The sequence below is a fragment of the Osmerus eperlanus genome, chromosome 19, assembly GCF_963692335.1.
Source record: "Osmerus eperlanus chromosome 19, fOsmEpe2.1, whole genome shotgun sequence".
Taxonomy (NCBI): Eukaryota; Metazoa; Chordata; class Actinopteri; order Osmeriformes; family Osmeridae; genus Osmerus; species Osmerus eperlanus.
In genome coordinates, this window is record NC_085036.1 from 11,880,125 (window position 1) to 11,895,308 (window position 15,184).

The 15,184-nt window shown below is 43.9% G+C and overlaps 5 protein-coding genes across 6 annotated transcripts; 1 reads left to right on the forward strand and 4 right to left on the reverse strand.

The window, feature by feature from the left end:
- Positions 1-1,309: 1,309 nt before the first annotated feature.
- Positions 1,310-3,688, reverse strand: si:dkey-273o13.3 (uncharacterized). Its single transcript, XM_062486279.1, has 6 exons — positions 3,658-3,688; positions 3,341-3,502; positions 3,002-3,068; positions 2,707-2,814; positions 1,361-2,201; positions 1,310-1,329 (listed from the first exon to the last, which is right to left on the reverse strand). The coding sequence occupies exons 2-6, from the start codon at positions 3,499-3,501 to the stop codon at positions 1,310-1,312; spliced, it is 1,197 nt and encodes a 398-aa protein (XP_062342263.1). The 5' UTR covers position 3,502; positions 3,658-3,688.
- Positions 3,689-6,087: 2,399 nt separating this feature from the next.
- LOC134040088 (hepatitis A virus cellular receptor 1-like) lies at positions 6,088-6,994 on the reverse strand. Its single transcript, XM_062486313.1, has 2 exons — positions 6,607-6,994; positions 6,088-6,345 (listed from the first exon to the last, which is right to left on the reverse strand). The coding sequence occupies exons 1-2, from the start codon at positions 6,803-6,805 to the stop codon at positions 6,176-6,178; spliced, it is 369 nt and encodes a 122-aa protein (XP_062342297.1). The 5' UTR covers positions 6,806-6,994; the 3' UTR covers positions 6,088-6,175.
- Positions 6,995-8,436: 1,442 nt separating this feature from the next.
- cdca5 (cell division cycle associated 5) lies at positions 8,437-10,610 on the reverse strand. Of its 2 annotated transcripts, none has more exons than XM_062485392.1 (5): positions 10,562-10,610; positions 10,157-10,224; positions 9,893-9,955; positions 9,263-9,769; positions 8,437-9,123 (listed from the first exon to the last, which is right to left on the reverse strand). In XM_062485392.1, exons 1-5 carry the CDS (start codon positions 10,593-10,595, stop codon positions 9,043-9,045), a joined length of 753 nt encoding a protein of 250 aa, XP_062341376.1. In that variant the 5' UTR covers positions 10,596-10,610; the 3' UTR covers positions 8,437-9,042. The 2 variants fall into 2 exon arrangements, with proteins under 2 accessions (XP_062341376.1, XP_062341375.1); XM_062485391.1 differs by having other exon boundaries at positions 10,397-10,584.
- A 201-nt stretch (positions 10,611-10,811) lies between these two features.
- Positions 10,812-11,796, forward strand: cmc4 (C-x(9)-C motif containing 4 homolog (S. cerevisiae)). Its single transcript, XM_062485394.1, has 2 exons — positions 10,812-11,026; positions 11,140-11,796. The coding sequence occupies exons 1-2, from the start codon at positions 10,969-10,971 to the stop codon at positions 11,274-11,276; spliced, it is 195 nt and encodes a 64-aa protein (XP_062341378.1). The 5' UTR covers positions 10,812-10,968; the 3' UTR covers positions 11,277-11,796.
- Positions 11,322-14,275, reverse strand: fundc2 (fun14 domain containing 2). The gene is made up of 5 exons (XM_062485393.1): positions 14,118-14,275; positions 12,984-13,128; positions 12,690-12,765; positions 12,368-12,496; positions 11,322-12,207 (listed from the first exon to the last, which is right to left on the reverse strand). The coding sequence occupies exons 1-5, from the start codon at positions 14,137-14,139 to the stop codon at positions 12,130-12,132; spliced, it is 450 nt and encodes a 149-aa protein (XP_062341377.1). The 5' UTR covers positions 14,140-14,275; the 3' UTR covers positions 11,322-12,129.
- Positions 14,276-15,184: the final 909 nt, after the last annotated feature.

The following is a 15,184-nucleotide window of genomic DNA, read 5'->3' on the forward strand; positions in this document are numbered from 1 at the left end:
TTACTATACATTTAAACAAGCTCTCAAAGATTAAAAACCTTGTATCTTTCTATCAGATGGAATCATGTACCAAAACACCTGGGACCCGTGTGAATGTGTCTCTCGTTTCCTCTGCATCATGTTCACCCTGGACGCACAGGCACGCCCTGACAGACAGATGGTGTACTCTTATCCCAGCTAACGTGATGGAGGTTCCTCAATGAGAGGATATCTCAGGTTTACTGACAAGAGATTGACTAGGAACTTAGCCCATTCTAGATCTATCCATAGTGTTTGTTTAGAAGACACTGTTTATGTATATGTCAGGTATACCTTTCGATGAAAGCCTTTGCTAAATTAATAAATAAAATGTAAAGACATAACCCAAGCGGAAAACATATAATACTGGAAGTGTCCTTACAAAGTAAAAATACAAACATACTTACATATATTAAATGTGTCCATAAGTATGTAAATATACCAAATCAGTACATTTTAAGTACACTTCCAATTAAAGAGAAAATAAATGAAAAAAAGATTCAAATAACAAACACATATTAAGTTCTCAATTAATGCATATTCATTAGATTTAAGCATACTCTTTTTCTCCTTGGGCATGTACATTGAGAAACAGAGACTGTACCAAGAAGTTCACAGGCGTATCTAGCGCTGGTTGAACAGCCCAGTACAGAACAAACACTGTGCATAGAAGTCCTCTCCTCTCTCCTCAACAAAAATGGATCCTGGCAAAAACACACACCAATATCTAGAAGTACTCACTAGAGCTCCTCAAAGGGTTTGTTATCTGTGAGACAGAGACAGGATGGAGGCTTGGTCTCTGGCTAGTATGAGATAAGAGTGAATTATAGGACAGGAGCCGCAACTGGGAAGAAGAGGAATCAAAGAGCCTTTTGTTTGATGTTACCTCAGGAGGACTTCAAAGCTGCTCTCTGCATACTGCTCTCAAGAAGACCTCAGGACACGTCTTTGATGGAGTACGGAGCCAAAATAGTGCGGAGATCAGGATCTCTTACACAGCCAGCCTACATTTACAGATATTTGCAAGGGCTCACCTGTCTGCTCAACAAGGGTTAGAAATACCATCTTTTTTTCCCTGAAGTGTTCAGCTCTGTGAAACTCTCTCAGCCATGCGGCTAATTAGACGCCCCTGTGTTATCTTCACGCCCAGACACCAATTGTGAAGGTTAGTTGAAAATAAAGAAATCAATTTCCTGCGTTTTATTCCGTGAATGAGATGAACCTGCTGCCGGCGTGACCCTGTGTCACAGCTGCGTCCTCTCCCCATTCAACACCTCATCTGAGACACCCCCTATCCAGCCGCACTCCCCCCTGCCCCGGCCCCGCTCCCCCCTGCCCCGGCCCCGCTCCTCCCCGTCCCCCTCCCCGGGCTGCAGCTGGGAGATGAAGTGGTTGAGCATCCTCTGGGCCGACTGCAAGTTGACCAGGTTGGTCCCGTCCTCCGCCCCCCTGGCCTCCAGCCCTCCCTCTCCCCCCAGGCCCCGGTCTCCCCTGGTCCTCCAGTTGTGGATGATCTCGTCGTCGTCAAAGTCCTCCATGGCTCCCTCATCGGGGTGGTGGAGGTCCAGCATGGCCTCCGTGCCCCTCAGCAGGCCCTGCTCCCCTGGGCGGTGATGTGGGGCTCGGCCCGTGGAGATCTCCTCCAGGCTGGCCGACAGCACGCGGACAGGGGAGCCTAGTCGTCGGATGGTGGAGACCCTGTACCCTCCCTCGCATTTCAGACTGGCGGGCGGGTTGTTGAAGCCGACGGAGCAACCCTCTGTCCCTGGGCCTTGGGCACTCTCAGGGTGCATGGTGAACTGGAGGTGTGGTATCTTCAGGGAGGTCGGAGGGTTTTCTTTGACGACATCCTCACTCCCAGACCCGCTGTCGGTGTCGCCCTCCCCCTGACCCGCCCAGTGGCCCTGCGCCTGCCTCCAGGGTAAAAATGCAGTGTCCCCATGGAAACCAACACATGACCCCCGCACTCCGCACCGAGGAGCCTCTTCCCCCATTTCCGACCAATCGGATTCCTCCTCCTCTGGAACAGGTCCCAGGTATTGGTCCTCGCCCATCGCCATGACCTTTCCATAGTTACGGCCGTCCATGAACTGGGGGGGAGGAGGAGCCACAGGGATGACAAATTGATTGATGGAATCGGACTGGAAATGCTTTTCAAGTTCTTCCTGCAGGACTGGCGTTACCTAAGGGGGGAGGGGGGGGGGTAAATCCATTCATTACATTTACAGTTAACATTTTATTTATTTAGCTCACGCCTTTATCCAAAGCGACATACAAATAGCACACATACAAAGTGGGATCCTTCAAGCATCAGAGTGTAGTTCTAACAGTATTTCTGGTGGTTAGAATCAAGGAACAGTCTGTATTTACCAGGCACAGTGAAAAGCAACACCATCATTTGGCCAGAAAAGGTCAAACCACAACAGATTGTCAACAAGGTTATTTGGGACTACCCTGACTCCATCTGAAATCAAATGAATTAGATTTGATTTTCAATAAGCCAATCAACAGATCAACAGTCGACAAAAACAAGCAGGCCAGGATCACAGGTTCCATCACTTCAACTTGTTATGCTGTTAACTAATATCTACTGTGTGTATGTCTTTGTACTTTGCCGCTCCACGCGTTCTGGGTTGTCTCTTGTTTCAGCTAGCTGTGTTGGTCAGGAGGAGGGTAGGGCGTTCTCACGTGTATGGTCTCCATGCTGTGGATGGTGGTCCTGGCTTTGGCCAGCTGATCCGTGAGGGCCGAGATGCGCTGGTTCAGACGCTCACGGTCCCCATCCATGTTCTGAGCCTGCAGAACACACGGAGGGAAACTTCACAGGGAGAACCGGTTCCTAAGATAGAGTTGGTTTCACATAACAAACCATGTTCCACAGAAGGAAACATCACAGAAATAACAGAGTTCCACAGAAAGAACTGATTTACATGATGGAAGAGCTGGAGATATGAATAAAGAGAATTTGTCACTGCTGGCTCACCACTGAATGCAGTTTACGCTCCAGGAGATTGTTGGTCTGTTGGGTGGAGGAATAGTTATCCTGAAGTCTGTGGATCCAGTAAGACAGGCAAATGTGTTAGGGACAACAAAGCACACCTCAAGTAATATTGTGCTATTTTACGACAGTACTGGTTTGCTGCACTGATTCTTGTCTCAAAACTCTTCCGTGTTTGATCTACGCTGTTACATCTATAGTTCACTTTGATAATAATAGTAAATAGTAGTTTTTTTATATAAAGCGACGGTGATTAACCTGTGACCTCTTGATCTACAATCAAATGCTCTAACCACTAAGCTATTCCCTCCACTGAGCTCTGACCTTTTGAATTTATCCAGCAGGCTGGTCAGCTCCACGTGGGTCCTCTGCAGTTCTGACTCCAGGAGCTCGTGACTGCTCTTGAACTCCTCTCCCATGCACTCCATCCTCATGGCCGTCTGGAGAAGACTGTGGTGCAGCTCCTGATTTTGCTCCTGAAGCATTCTGAGAGGAAGGAGGGACAAAAAAATGACTATTGTGAGTCGCTGCTGTGTACTGCAGTGAACCCCTGAGGTGATGAGTGTTAAATCATTTGTTCTTACTTTACTTAATTGGCCAGACCCAGACAAATAAAGCTTAATGATTTAAAACAAACTTACATTATTCCTTTTATCTCAGAGGCTTTATCCTGTGTCTGAAAAACAAGACATAATATGAAATTAACAAACTGAGATTGATTCTAGAACCAATTTTAAACACAAATTAAATATGGATAACCAATAAAAAACTTGTCACACGCCAAAATTGCGTAAGTACATGCCGTGTGCAATGTCAAAATCAATAATAGGTTGTCAATATTTAAAGAAGGAACACAAATGTATATTGAGTTTGATGCCAGGCCTACCTTATGTAATGATGAAGCGGAGCCTCTGCAGCTGGCCTGCTGCTCGTCCTGACTGGAGGAGCTGGAAGAGCCTGGCTTCATGATGAGTGCTTCCAGTTGGTGGTGATCGTCATGGTGATGGTGGTGAGTTGGACTGTGGTGATCGTCATGGGAAAGGTGATGAGTTGGACTGTGGTGATCGTCATGGGAAAGGTGATGAGTTGGACTGTGGTGATCGTCATGGGGAAGGTGATGAGCTGGGTTGTGGTGATCGTCATGTTGGTGGGAGTGGTGTTGCGTTGCAAGTGAGGCATGAGTTGGGTTGTGAGGAGATTCAGGGTGGGAAGGATGATGGGAGTGGTGGTTCTCGGAGTTGGTGGGGGAGTAAGCGTGGTGATGGGCTTCTGTGGGAGAGGAATGGTGGGATTCTGTATGGTGATGGTGGGAATCAGGATGGGAGGACAGGTGTGTTGGATTGTTATCATCTCCAAGGTGATGAGTTGAACTGTGGTGGTCACCATGGTGATGGGTTGGGCTGTGGTGGTCTCCATGGGGATGGTGATGAGTCGGACTGTGGTGGTGTCCATGGTGATGGTGAGGAGTTGGACTGTGGTGGTCTCCATGGTGATTGTGATGATCTGGGCTTTGGTGGTCTCCATGGTGGTGGTCAGTAGTTGGGCTGTGGTCTCCATGGTGATGAGTTGGACTGTGGTTGCCCCGATGGTGATGGTGAGAGGATGGGCTATGGTGGTCTCGAGAGTGATGGTGATGATCTGGACTGTGGTGGTCTCCATGGTGATGGTGAGGAGTTGGGCTGAGCTGGTCTCCAAGGTGATGAGTTGAACTGTGGTGGTCTCCATGGTGATGCTGATGAGTTGGGCTGTGGTGATCTCCATGGTGATGGTCAGGAGTTGTGCTATGGTGGTCTCCATGGAGATTAGTTGAACTGTGGTGGCTTCCATGGTGATGGTGATGAGTTGAACTGTGGTGGTCACCATGGTGATGGTGATGAGTTGGGCTGTGGTGTTCTCCATGGTGATGGTGACGAGGTGGACTGTGGTGGTCTCCATGGTGATGGTGATGGGTTGGGCTGTGGTGGTCTCTATGATGATGGTGGTGAGTTGGGCTGTGGTGCTCGCCATGGTGATGATGATGAGTTGGGCTGTGGTGTTCTCCATGGTGATGGTGATGAGTTGGGCTGTGGTGCTCGCCATGGTGATGATGATGAGTTGGGCTGTGGTGGTCTCCATGGTGATGGTGATGAGTTGGGCTGTGGTGCTCGCCATGGTGATGATGATGAGTTGGGCTGTGGTGGTCTCCATGGTGATGGTGATGATGGTGAGACGGAGAACGGGAATGCTGAGTTGTTGCAGACGGAGAATTATGCCTCAGGGTTGAGCTACTTACTGAACTGGTGCTGCCATCAGAGTGGCTACTAGGACTTCGGTGCTTGACTGGGACAGTTTCTCTTCCAGACTGGTGGTGGTGGTGGTGTTGATGCTTCCCACGGTGGCTGTGAGAGTGTCTGCTGGAATAGGAATGCTTGCTGACCAGGGAATGCTTGCTGGTAGTTGACTGGTTGCTGGATGTGACTGAGTCTCCACTGGCAGGACGGCTTCTCTGCTGTCTGGTCTTGTCCACCACTGTGTCCACCCTGGTGGACCTCAGGGAGGCCTGTCCTGGGCTGCTGGGACGGTTGGGCTGGGTGACCCCCAGATAGCTCAGCCTAGAGGGACTCAGCACCTGCCGAGTTATCTCATTCAGGAAGGCGGAGAACTGCAGTTTCTCTTTCACCAGTTTCTTCTTGGCTTCTTCCTCCCTCCTCCCCAGTTGCTCCTCCTCTACAGGGCTGTCCCCTGCCTCATTGTCATGGTGTCGGGAGAGGGCCTCCATAGACTTGGCCTTGCGGACTTTGCCCGCCCCGGAGGAACCTTTGGTTTTCACCTTCTCTTTCTTCAGGGTGCTGTGAGAACGAGGCTGTCGGGAAGACGTGGATTTCTTGGTTTTCTCCTTCACCAAATGCTTGAACAGATCTTCAGCATCTATCAAAGGCCTGGTGTCATCTTCCTCTTCCTCTTCATCACAGACCCTCCGTCTGGAGATGTCGATGCAGGACTGTGAGTGCTGTGGTTGTCGGAGCTTCCTGTCCTCCAGACACTCACTGTCAATACTGGACTCAGAAGACCAGGAGGAGGAGGAGGAAGAGGAGGAAGAGGAGGACGAGGAGGATGTGGATGAAGAGGATGAAGAGGAGGACACAGAGGAACTAGAGGAGGAGCTAGAAGAGGTGGCCGTCACCTCGGGGTGGGAACCGACATCTGGAGTATGGTCGTCATGGTGATGATGATGGTGATGATCAGGGGGAGATTGGTGAGACTTGTCACTGTGGTGCTGATGGTGGGGGTGATTGGGATTCCTGGGGTAATGGGGGTGAACACTGCTGTCCTCTGCTTTAGATTGGGGGCTATGGTGAGAAGAGAATTATGTCAAATATTCAGTTCTCTGCATTAATAAAGTCAGAATCATACTTTACCCTGCTTCAGCTCTGTTATTAATTAATAAATACTGTTTCATATACCGGTATGTAGCACAATCAATACATTCTTTGCCTTTTTTTAAGTTAGGGTTTTTGAAAAATCCTATAAAAAAATGGTTGTAATGAATTAGATCTTGAATAAAACCATCTAGTATCACCAGGAATACTTCAACTCTTCACAAAACTCACCTGTTACTATCCTGGTCATCTGATGAATGCGTGTCCTGATGGTGCTGGAGGCTGGGACGGTGGTGGTGATGATGACCGTGGTTAGGGTGGTGGTGGTGAGGATCATGTTTGTGGTGGTTTGGTTTTTGACTAACCCTTTTGCTGTTCTCCTTCTCTTGGTGGTTGTGGGGCTTGCTGACCTTCTGGCCTTTAGCTCCATGTTTAGGCTGCACGGGTGTGGAGAATTTCTCCATCATCAGCTGCTTTCTCAGGCAACCAACGTTCACTGCTTCGGTGTGGGGTTCCCACTGGACTAATAAACCACCAGGTTGAGATTGCTAGAAACTGCTTGCTTTCCAAATTCTGGGTGGGAATCTTAAGATAATATCTTTGCCTTCCAGTAAAATGGGCTCAACTGTATGAAAAGATACTTGCATGAGAAAAAAAACATTCAATATTGCAATGACCTGTGCCAAACAGTGTAGACAGTAAGGCAAAAAGAATACTATTAATAACAACTGTAACAATAATACAAATAAAATAAACATAAGGATAAGTCATGGATTTGTTGTCTCGTATAAATATATAAAAGCATCATCAAGTTACAAACAATTAAGTATATGAGTTACAAGCATGAATCTTTTGTCAATAAAAAAGCATAAGCAAGGAGACTGGCCGCGCAAGATCATGACTTACATTCTCAGAGGGACCACAGGAAATGACAGACTGTGATGCCCATTGAAGTTTTGTACTGGGAATCCACCTGCCCCTTCCCTCCACCCACTCACACTGTTTTCCAATTGCACCAGGGTGAGCGCGTGTGAAGTCACCTCCGCAAGTCAATAAGTCCTCGGCACCCATCCCATACCCTGGAGCGCATGTCATCTATTTTAGAAGCCATGTGAGAAGATATTCGCTAAACAAAGCAAGCTCTTTTTAATTACTGTTGTTGAGCTACAAAAAATAAATAAAAAAGCTTTTTCAGTTTGTACATTTAACTAAAAAGTACATGGAAAAAGTGTCACACCCTGAAGATGAGTTTTCATTTGGGATTAAGTCCAAGTACGACGTTTGTGTAGTTTCAAGATTTTCTCCAAACAGCAATGTTAATAAGTTTATAAGCCTTTGGTGCTAAGCACAATGTTATTCCCAAGCTGCTTATTGACGTACCTGCCCCTATTGTGTCACTGCGTGGGTAGATATAACTCAGTCAAGATGGAGTCATCCAGAATTGTATTGAACTCCAATAATATGACACAAGCAACCACATATCAACTGCCTGTCCCTGAACCATTCCTAAAAACAGTATCATTATATCAGACAGTACTGCAAACAGTGGATTCATAAAGTTTGCACAGAAAATAAAAAATCTTCAACTGTTTGAATCGGTAAGACCTGGAGTTTACAAATATAAAACTGTTTCATTGGTCATTAACCTTGCCCCGGAGCAGTTTCCCCAAATCAATAGTGTGTGAGGCAGCACCACCCTCCACCCACAATCGATGCCATCCCGACACGGTTGTGTCCCTCCAGCAAAGGGAACAGAAGGTTAAAGCAGAGAAGCAGAGGGAACACTGATGATGTAACTCAGAAAACACGCAAGGACCACCCATCAGTCGCACACGAGTTTAAACACAGTCAGCACCCCCATACCGTACTTTATGTGAAAAGGATTACTTCAACCACCAGGGAATCGTTAGTAGTGAAAAGCACAGATAAATTTGAAGGGTTGAAATATATAATGGAGCTGGGTTTGATATTCAAACATTTTTGTTTATTGATCAGAATTCCCTAACCAACTCAGAGAACAAACAATTTCTCATTAGGGTTCTGACTTGACTATTCTAAAAAAAGATTCAATAGTGAAATGTATGTTAGCTAATACAAGACAAAGCCACAAAAAAAAGAGAACTATTTCATCAACAACTATAGTTAGGACATAATTGCCCTTGTGCTGCCTTCGGGTCATTGTGACCCACCGTTGTGGTGCAAAAGGTGGCTCACAATGACCAGAAGGCAGCACAAGGTGTTAAACACAAATATTTATGGACTCATCTTAAAACAGGGATAACAGACCAGTAAATATGCCAAGATAACTGACATCAACTTATCAAAAATGAAGATATCAAATAGCAGAATAATAATACAGCGTAGATCAACACAAGGTTCCAAAACACTATACAAATTATTTTAGCAAACAGCCAAGTAAAAGACCCTCTGATGTGAATATCCTTTTCATGTTCCCCTTACTGTATACCATGTAGACATTTTGCAGAGATCAATATTGTGCCAGATGTACAGATATGGTAGATTCTTAAATGGTACACTTATTCACCACTGTTCTCCTCTTCCAGGACTTCAATGATAAAACAGAACGTGTCTGCAAGTCATTTCTTTCTCCAGTCTTGGCAATTCAGCTCTCAGGTGACCAACAAGTCTTTATGTGAACTCAAGAGTTCACTCTACCACTAATTCGAATCCCTCCGCTTCTTCAAACTCTGCGTTCATCTGTGCCGCGAGACTGTCAACTTCTGTAAGCTGATGAGAAGGAAGGTGAACAGGTAAATACAGTACATGCGTTCAGGTAAACTTATGCATACACAGAAAATAAGTAGGCTATACACAGAGAACCTTTAGCAACAGATGACAGAAAAGGCATCCTCTTGCTTTCATTTACCTTGAGCTGAGGAACTCGCTTCCTCCTTTTCTTCTCCTTTACCAAGGCCACTCCTGGGATGTTTACGTCTGGTTCCAGGGGGGCCAATGCACTGTCATCTCCGTCCAGCAGCGTGGAGGAACTAGAAGCCTGTAGAAGGCTACATAGCGACCGTGAAACCTCAGCGCCCACTTTGGAACGTTCCACCTTCCGTATCACCTCTGGGGTCTGAAGCTTCTCAAAGCCAAATAGAGACCTGCGCCGCCCGGAGGATGGGGAGGAGCTCTCGAATGACTGGTCGCTTTGACTGAGGCGGCTGTAAGATCGACGCACCTTCTTTGACCATACCAAGTTCTGTGGCTCTTCTGGAGCCTGGGGACAAGGTGACGACGGGGCCAGGATAGGTGAGAGGATGGTAGTCTTCGGTGGCAGAGCCTCTGTGGGTCCTGGTGCGGACTTTTTTGGATTCTTTTGCTGACTTCCGCCTGATTGTCTGTGTTTATTTTCTTTGTTGTCCTCTGGAACAACCTGAAAGACAATAATTTGGCATGGGTTAATGACAACTCGCCCTACTCATGAATTTGGTTCTGACGGTGGGAAATATTTGTTTTGAATACGAGTAGCCATTGAACCATGTTGTGTCACACTTACATTCGTTTTTCGAGGTGCAATCTTCCTTACAATTATGGACCGTTTCGCAACACCCAGAGGAGCCTGTGGACGTTTCACAAAAGTACTGTCAAAAAAAATAATACCAGTATGTGTGATTGAGACCTGAGAGCTAGATTATTTTGTCGAGATGGTCATCGTTGTGTGAACGGTTAGCGAAAAGAATAAGCTTTCCGTTGGAAGGATATGCCAGGTTAGCTAGCTGTGGATATTGCGAGCTACATCAAAACTTTGATAGAAACTTACAGATTTGGCGAGGTTTTCACCCGGGGGAGATAACCGCGCTGATCGTCTTCGGGGCGGACAATTAGTATCTGGACAACAGAAATATAACAGTTTTAATATGACACGAATCGCCGGCTAGGTTTGCGCAACATGTTTTGCTAGGTTGGTCCTTGGCGCAATGACTGAACAAATGGAAGCTATAGTAGCTAGGTATTTCAACGAACTAGCTAGACTAGCTACAAAGTTACTACAAATACTGACCATCCGTAACAGATAGGGGTGTTTTGTTACTCATCTTGGTCGTTTCTCCTAGTCACACATACAAAGCACATATATAACCCAGCTAACGAGTTGTTATAAGAGATTTTGCTGTAATAACTTGCACCCAGGTTTCAAAAATGCCCGCCTTCGTGCCTCTCTGTGTACCTTCAGCGTTTCCGGTAGGGTTGCCAGTTTTCATAAGTCTGCCTTTATTGGTTTACTTATTAAATACGTTGACAAAAAAACTCTGCTGGTACTTATTCATATGTCACGTTTCTTCGTACCTATTCATGTCACAATAAATTTCCAACATGGACGTTACAGAGCATATTAGTGCACGTCACATACTTATGAAATGACCAGATTTAATCGGAGGGTTATTTTGACTGGCAACCCATGCACTTTGAACTTCTCTCGCCTACGCAGCAAACCTCCGTCCATGGCTGTATACACTCAACAAACTAGCTAGAAAGCTAGAGCTAGATTTATTGATCTACAAGCTAGCGCAAAAATAACGCTGATTGGAGTAATCAGTCTACTGCACCGGTGTTCATTTGTATAGCTTTACCAAAATGCCACGCAAAGACCCTTGCCTAAAGCAAGCATGCGAAATTCAGAAGTGTCTACAAGGTGACGATTGGGAATGTATTGCACTTGCCGAAGTTGTATTTAGGTAACAACTATTTTGACTGACGTTTAATGTTTGGACGCGTGTACTGTGTGTATCTGTCCTCTAATTTCAGCGAACAAGTATGTTGAAAGTAGGTGCGAAGATGTCATGCGTGAGATGCTGCGTTGCTGTTCGGTTCACGCCGAGAACTCTGTCTGCTGCTCTGGGTTTGTGCAGGACCTGAAATCTACTGATGCTCCCAGTGTATAGGCTATGCCTAATTGGACTGTTGTGTATATTGATGGAGTCACTGGAAATTGTCATTCAGAATTTATTTTGATTAGAATGATATACCATGTATCATTTGCTAAATAAAACAATTCAAGTACCGCACATTCCTGATATGGTTTTGTTTGGCCACAGGTTGCATGGAGAACAAATGGATTAACATTTCTGTCAGTGCATTTCCTTCAGATATCCGTTCAGAACTGTCAATTGACAATTTGAAAAGTGTTTTAATTTGGAGGATTACTCCACGTTTGGGGTGGTTAACACTGGAGCTGTTTGTGATTATATACTTGTCTGGGTACTCACACAGAATCTAAACTTGCACTCCATAAGCATAAATCTAGTACAAATAGCCAGCCAATGCACAGAACATGATTGTCTTATTCAATTAAATACAATTCAAGAATAAAACATTTCTCAACATATGAAAATAGATCACCTAATTGATATCTGGTTGTTGAACATAGTCACTTTGGTATTAGGGTGAACTTGAGCATAAAACTTTTTAGTCACAAAAAGCCAAAATTATTCAATAAAAACACATAAGGGGCACGGTCGCTTTACCCGCCATCTTTGAATGAATAATAAAATGAGAGGCAGTGTGTACCAAAACAATACAATGCATAGGAAAAAATACAAGAGTCAATTGAAAAACGTGTAACATACAGAACACTACTGCAACTAGCTGCACAGACCAAATATATAGTAAGCCCAAACCATAACAGGTGAAATAGCACACAAGTTAGAGATGCACTATTGTATCAATGTTTCTGCTTAGTATTAAGATTTAACAACACATTGGCATGAAGATATTACGTAAAATAAAAGAATGCTCCTAAGAAGCCAGGCCCAGCAGGAAACCACCTGCAAAGCCTCCTGTGAGAACGATGTTCTTCTTCACAAATGTCTGCACCTGGGTAAAGATAAAATACAATATAAGGACAAGGTACAAAGAATACTCATATTGACGTATTCTAAGATTAACTTTAAATCCACTAAAGTTGCATGCTTTCTGAAAACACATTAATAATACTGATACATTGGTTATACTGAATGTTCAATGCTCCCCTGACCTCATCTATTTTTGTTCGGACTTCCTTAGTTGGCCTTTCTGTATTAAGCTTCAGTTGCTTCTTGGCCTTGTTCACGTCACGCTCCACTCTCTTCCAGTCCACTTGTATGTAGCCTGTGTGATTAGCAATCTGAAAGAGTTTACAACACAGCAACCATTCGTAAGGATTATGTGATTGGATTACTAACCGATTTTTCATTTTAAGGAACTGTTTCAGGTCAAATATTCTGTTGTAACTCCGTTAGGAATCATAGAACAATAATGTAAACATCAAATTACAAATTAAATCATTGCCTTTATAAGAATGGCAAACATCCACATACCTGTAGCAAAAAAAATCCTCCTCCCACAGCAGAAGCTGCCAGTTTCCCAACTTTCTGAAACAGAAACCCAGCACACCTACGAGGGAAGAGAGATCCAAGTCAACAAACAACAACAACCAACAACAATGTATTCATTTAATAGACGTTTTCATCCAGAGGCATTTTACAAGGGTCGATTGGAACCTGAGACCACTGGATCTGCAGTCATCTGCTCTACGCCCATCCCCTGTCCTCAGATGTAATGAGGATCCGCTCAGGCAACTGTCAAATCAACATTCAAATAGCTTGACTCACCATCCAGTCACACCTCCAATAGCAAGCTGAGTGGCAACGGTATACTTCTCTTCTATTGGCCCCGAGTTGTTCTTGCCAAAGACTCTATTCCACCACCTCTGTTTCTTGGCATATTCAGCAAGGTCCATGACATCAAACGTCTCATCTGATGGTGAAATGACCAAAGGGAAGTCAGAACAGTCGTGCGGTTTTGTCAGGTCTAGGCCTACCCTGTGAGGAATTTTTTAATTAAACCCATGGTCAACTCTGGTCAGTTAAGGTGCCTCAGAAGAGACATTAGCTTCTGCTAATACAGTATTAATATATATATATATATTACATCATTTTTTATTATGAAGCTTTCACTCTAGATGCCAGACAGCAGTAGGCTGCAACACCGACCTTCACAAGTCCAGCTTTCTGGCACCTCAAAAGAGAGACCAAAATAGCCCACTCGTTTCAACTAAGATGGGTATTAGTTTCACTTACAGTCAGACTGTTAAATTGTAATGGTGAGCCTGCTAATATACATTATTTGTCAAAACGGTCAAAGTGGGATAAATATATTATGAAAATATACAGTTGGTAAAATATTACTTGAGGAAGTGCGAGGGAGTAGTCTAGTTCCTAGGATGCAAGTGAATTTCTCAAAGGCTCTCGGGCGACGTATGGGCTATAAGGCCTAGGCCAATGTTGTTGGCTACTTGTAAATAAACGAGATTACCACCATGCACCATTAAACTATGGCATTAGGGGCCAGATGTACATTTTACAACATGCCTAACAGATACATTTTAAGAATACGCATAGCGTAGCTGTTTTGGCTGATTATGGCTCTGTAAGAATGTGCGACATTCTCAGTAGTCGGCTATCTTATCGTGTGAGCTTGCATACATTTATAGACATGGATAAAATATAGATATAGTTGAGAAAGGTAGATTAAATATTTGCAGTAGAATATGTCGAACTGAAAGTTAACTTGCTATTGTAACTTCTTGAAGGACAGGACCGACATGCTTGGACAGTAAGTAGCAAGCTAGTTGGATAACCTGTCATTACGCTCATTTTAGGCAAAAGTGTAATTGGAAGCAAAATATGACAGTTATGAAACCTCTCAGTTTAGCAAGAAAATTATTTAACGTTCTTGTTTCTCACCTTTCTTCTTCTTATCAGCCATTTTTCCTCAATAAATAAACTGAGAATGATGTCATGGAATTACTGTTTCAGCCCGGACGTACATAAACAGCGCACCTCATTGCAGGGGTTGTTCACGAGGATCAGAACTGCGCAGTTTGGTTTGTACCATAGACTGTGGTTTGCACCTATAGACCACTGGTAACCAATAGATCCTGTCCATAAAAGTATTTTACGGCTGGAACGTATTCGACAGAATTGTCTTAAAAAATGAATATAAAGTTATGGGTTGTATTATGAGACTCTTATACATTTTTTATCATTAATGCACATTCTGAATTATTAATGGTGTGTACCTTAATTCAAGCCATTTTTCAGAGAATATTGAAGCAACATCATAAAGCAATTTACGCAGATGTTTATTGAATTTTGTTAAATTAAATTGAGATGTTGCGCATGGGTCCATTTCATCTGTCTTGATATGTGAAGGTTGTTAACGGAGGTTATGATGCCATTACTGACCCAGTAAATAAATGTAGCTGTATCTTGTTCACACAGATCATACATTGATTACTGAGTGAGCCATGGACACCTTGGTAGGAACTCTGTGCGAAAGGGGATATCAGCCAGGTAGCAATTAATGTCAAATCAATGACTCAGGAGCTATTAAATGGCCTGTGAAAACAAAATTGACATTTATTGAATAGAAAATTCATGTGAAACAAAAAATAAAAGAGATAGGCTACAAAAGGTTGTATGCTATGTTGAAAAGTACATACTTTTCTGAGTTTGTGGGAAGGAATTTGTTTATCAAACTCTTTAACAGACTGATCAGTTTGCTTTAAAAAAGCTCAAAATCTTTACAAATACTTGTTTTCTTGATTTGTTTTCAGTGAACAGAATTCAGTGTCCTCATTTATGATTATCCACATCTGTATGCCAGACAAATCATATTTAAATAACCAAGAAAATCAACATGTGCGTTGAAAGCATGGCTACTGTAAAAGGGCACAATGGTACATAGCCTACCTTGAATGTATTCCTGTACAACTAGTCAAGATCAAGTCAGAAACAGATCAGATAAGAAT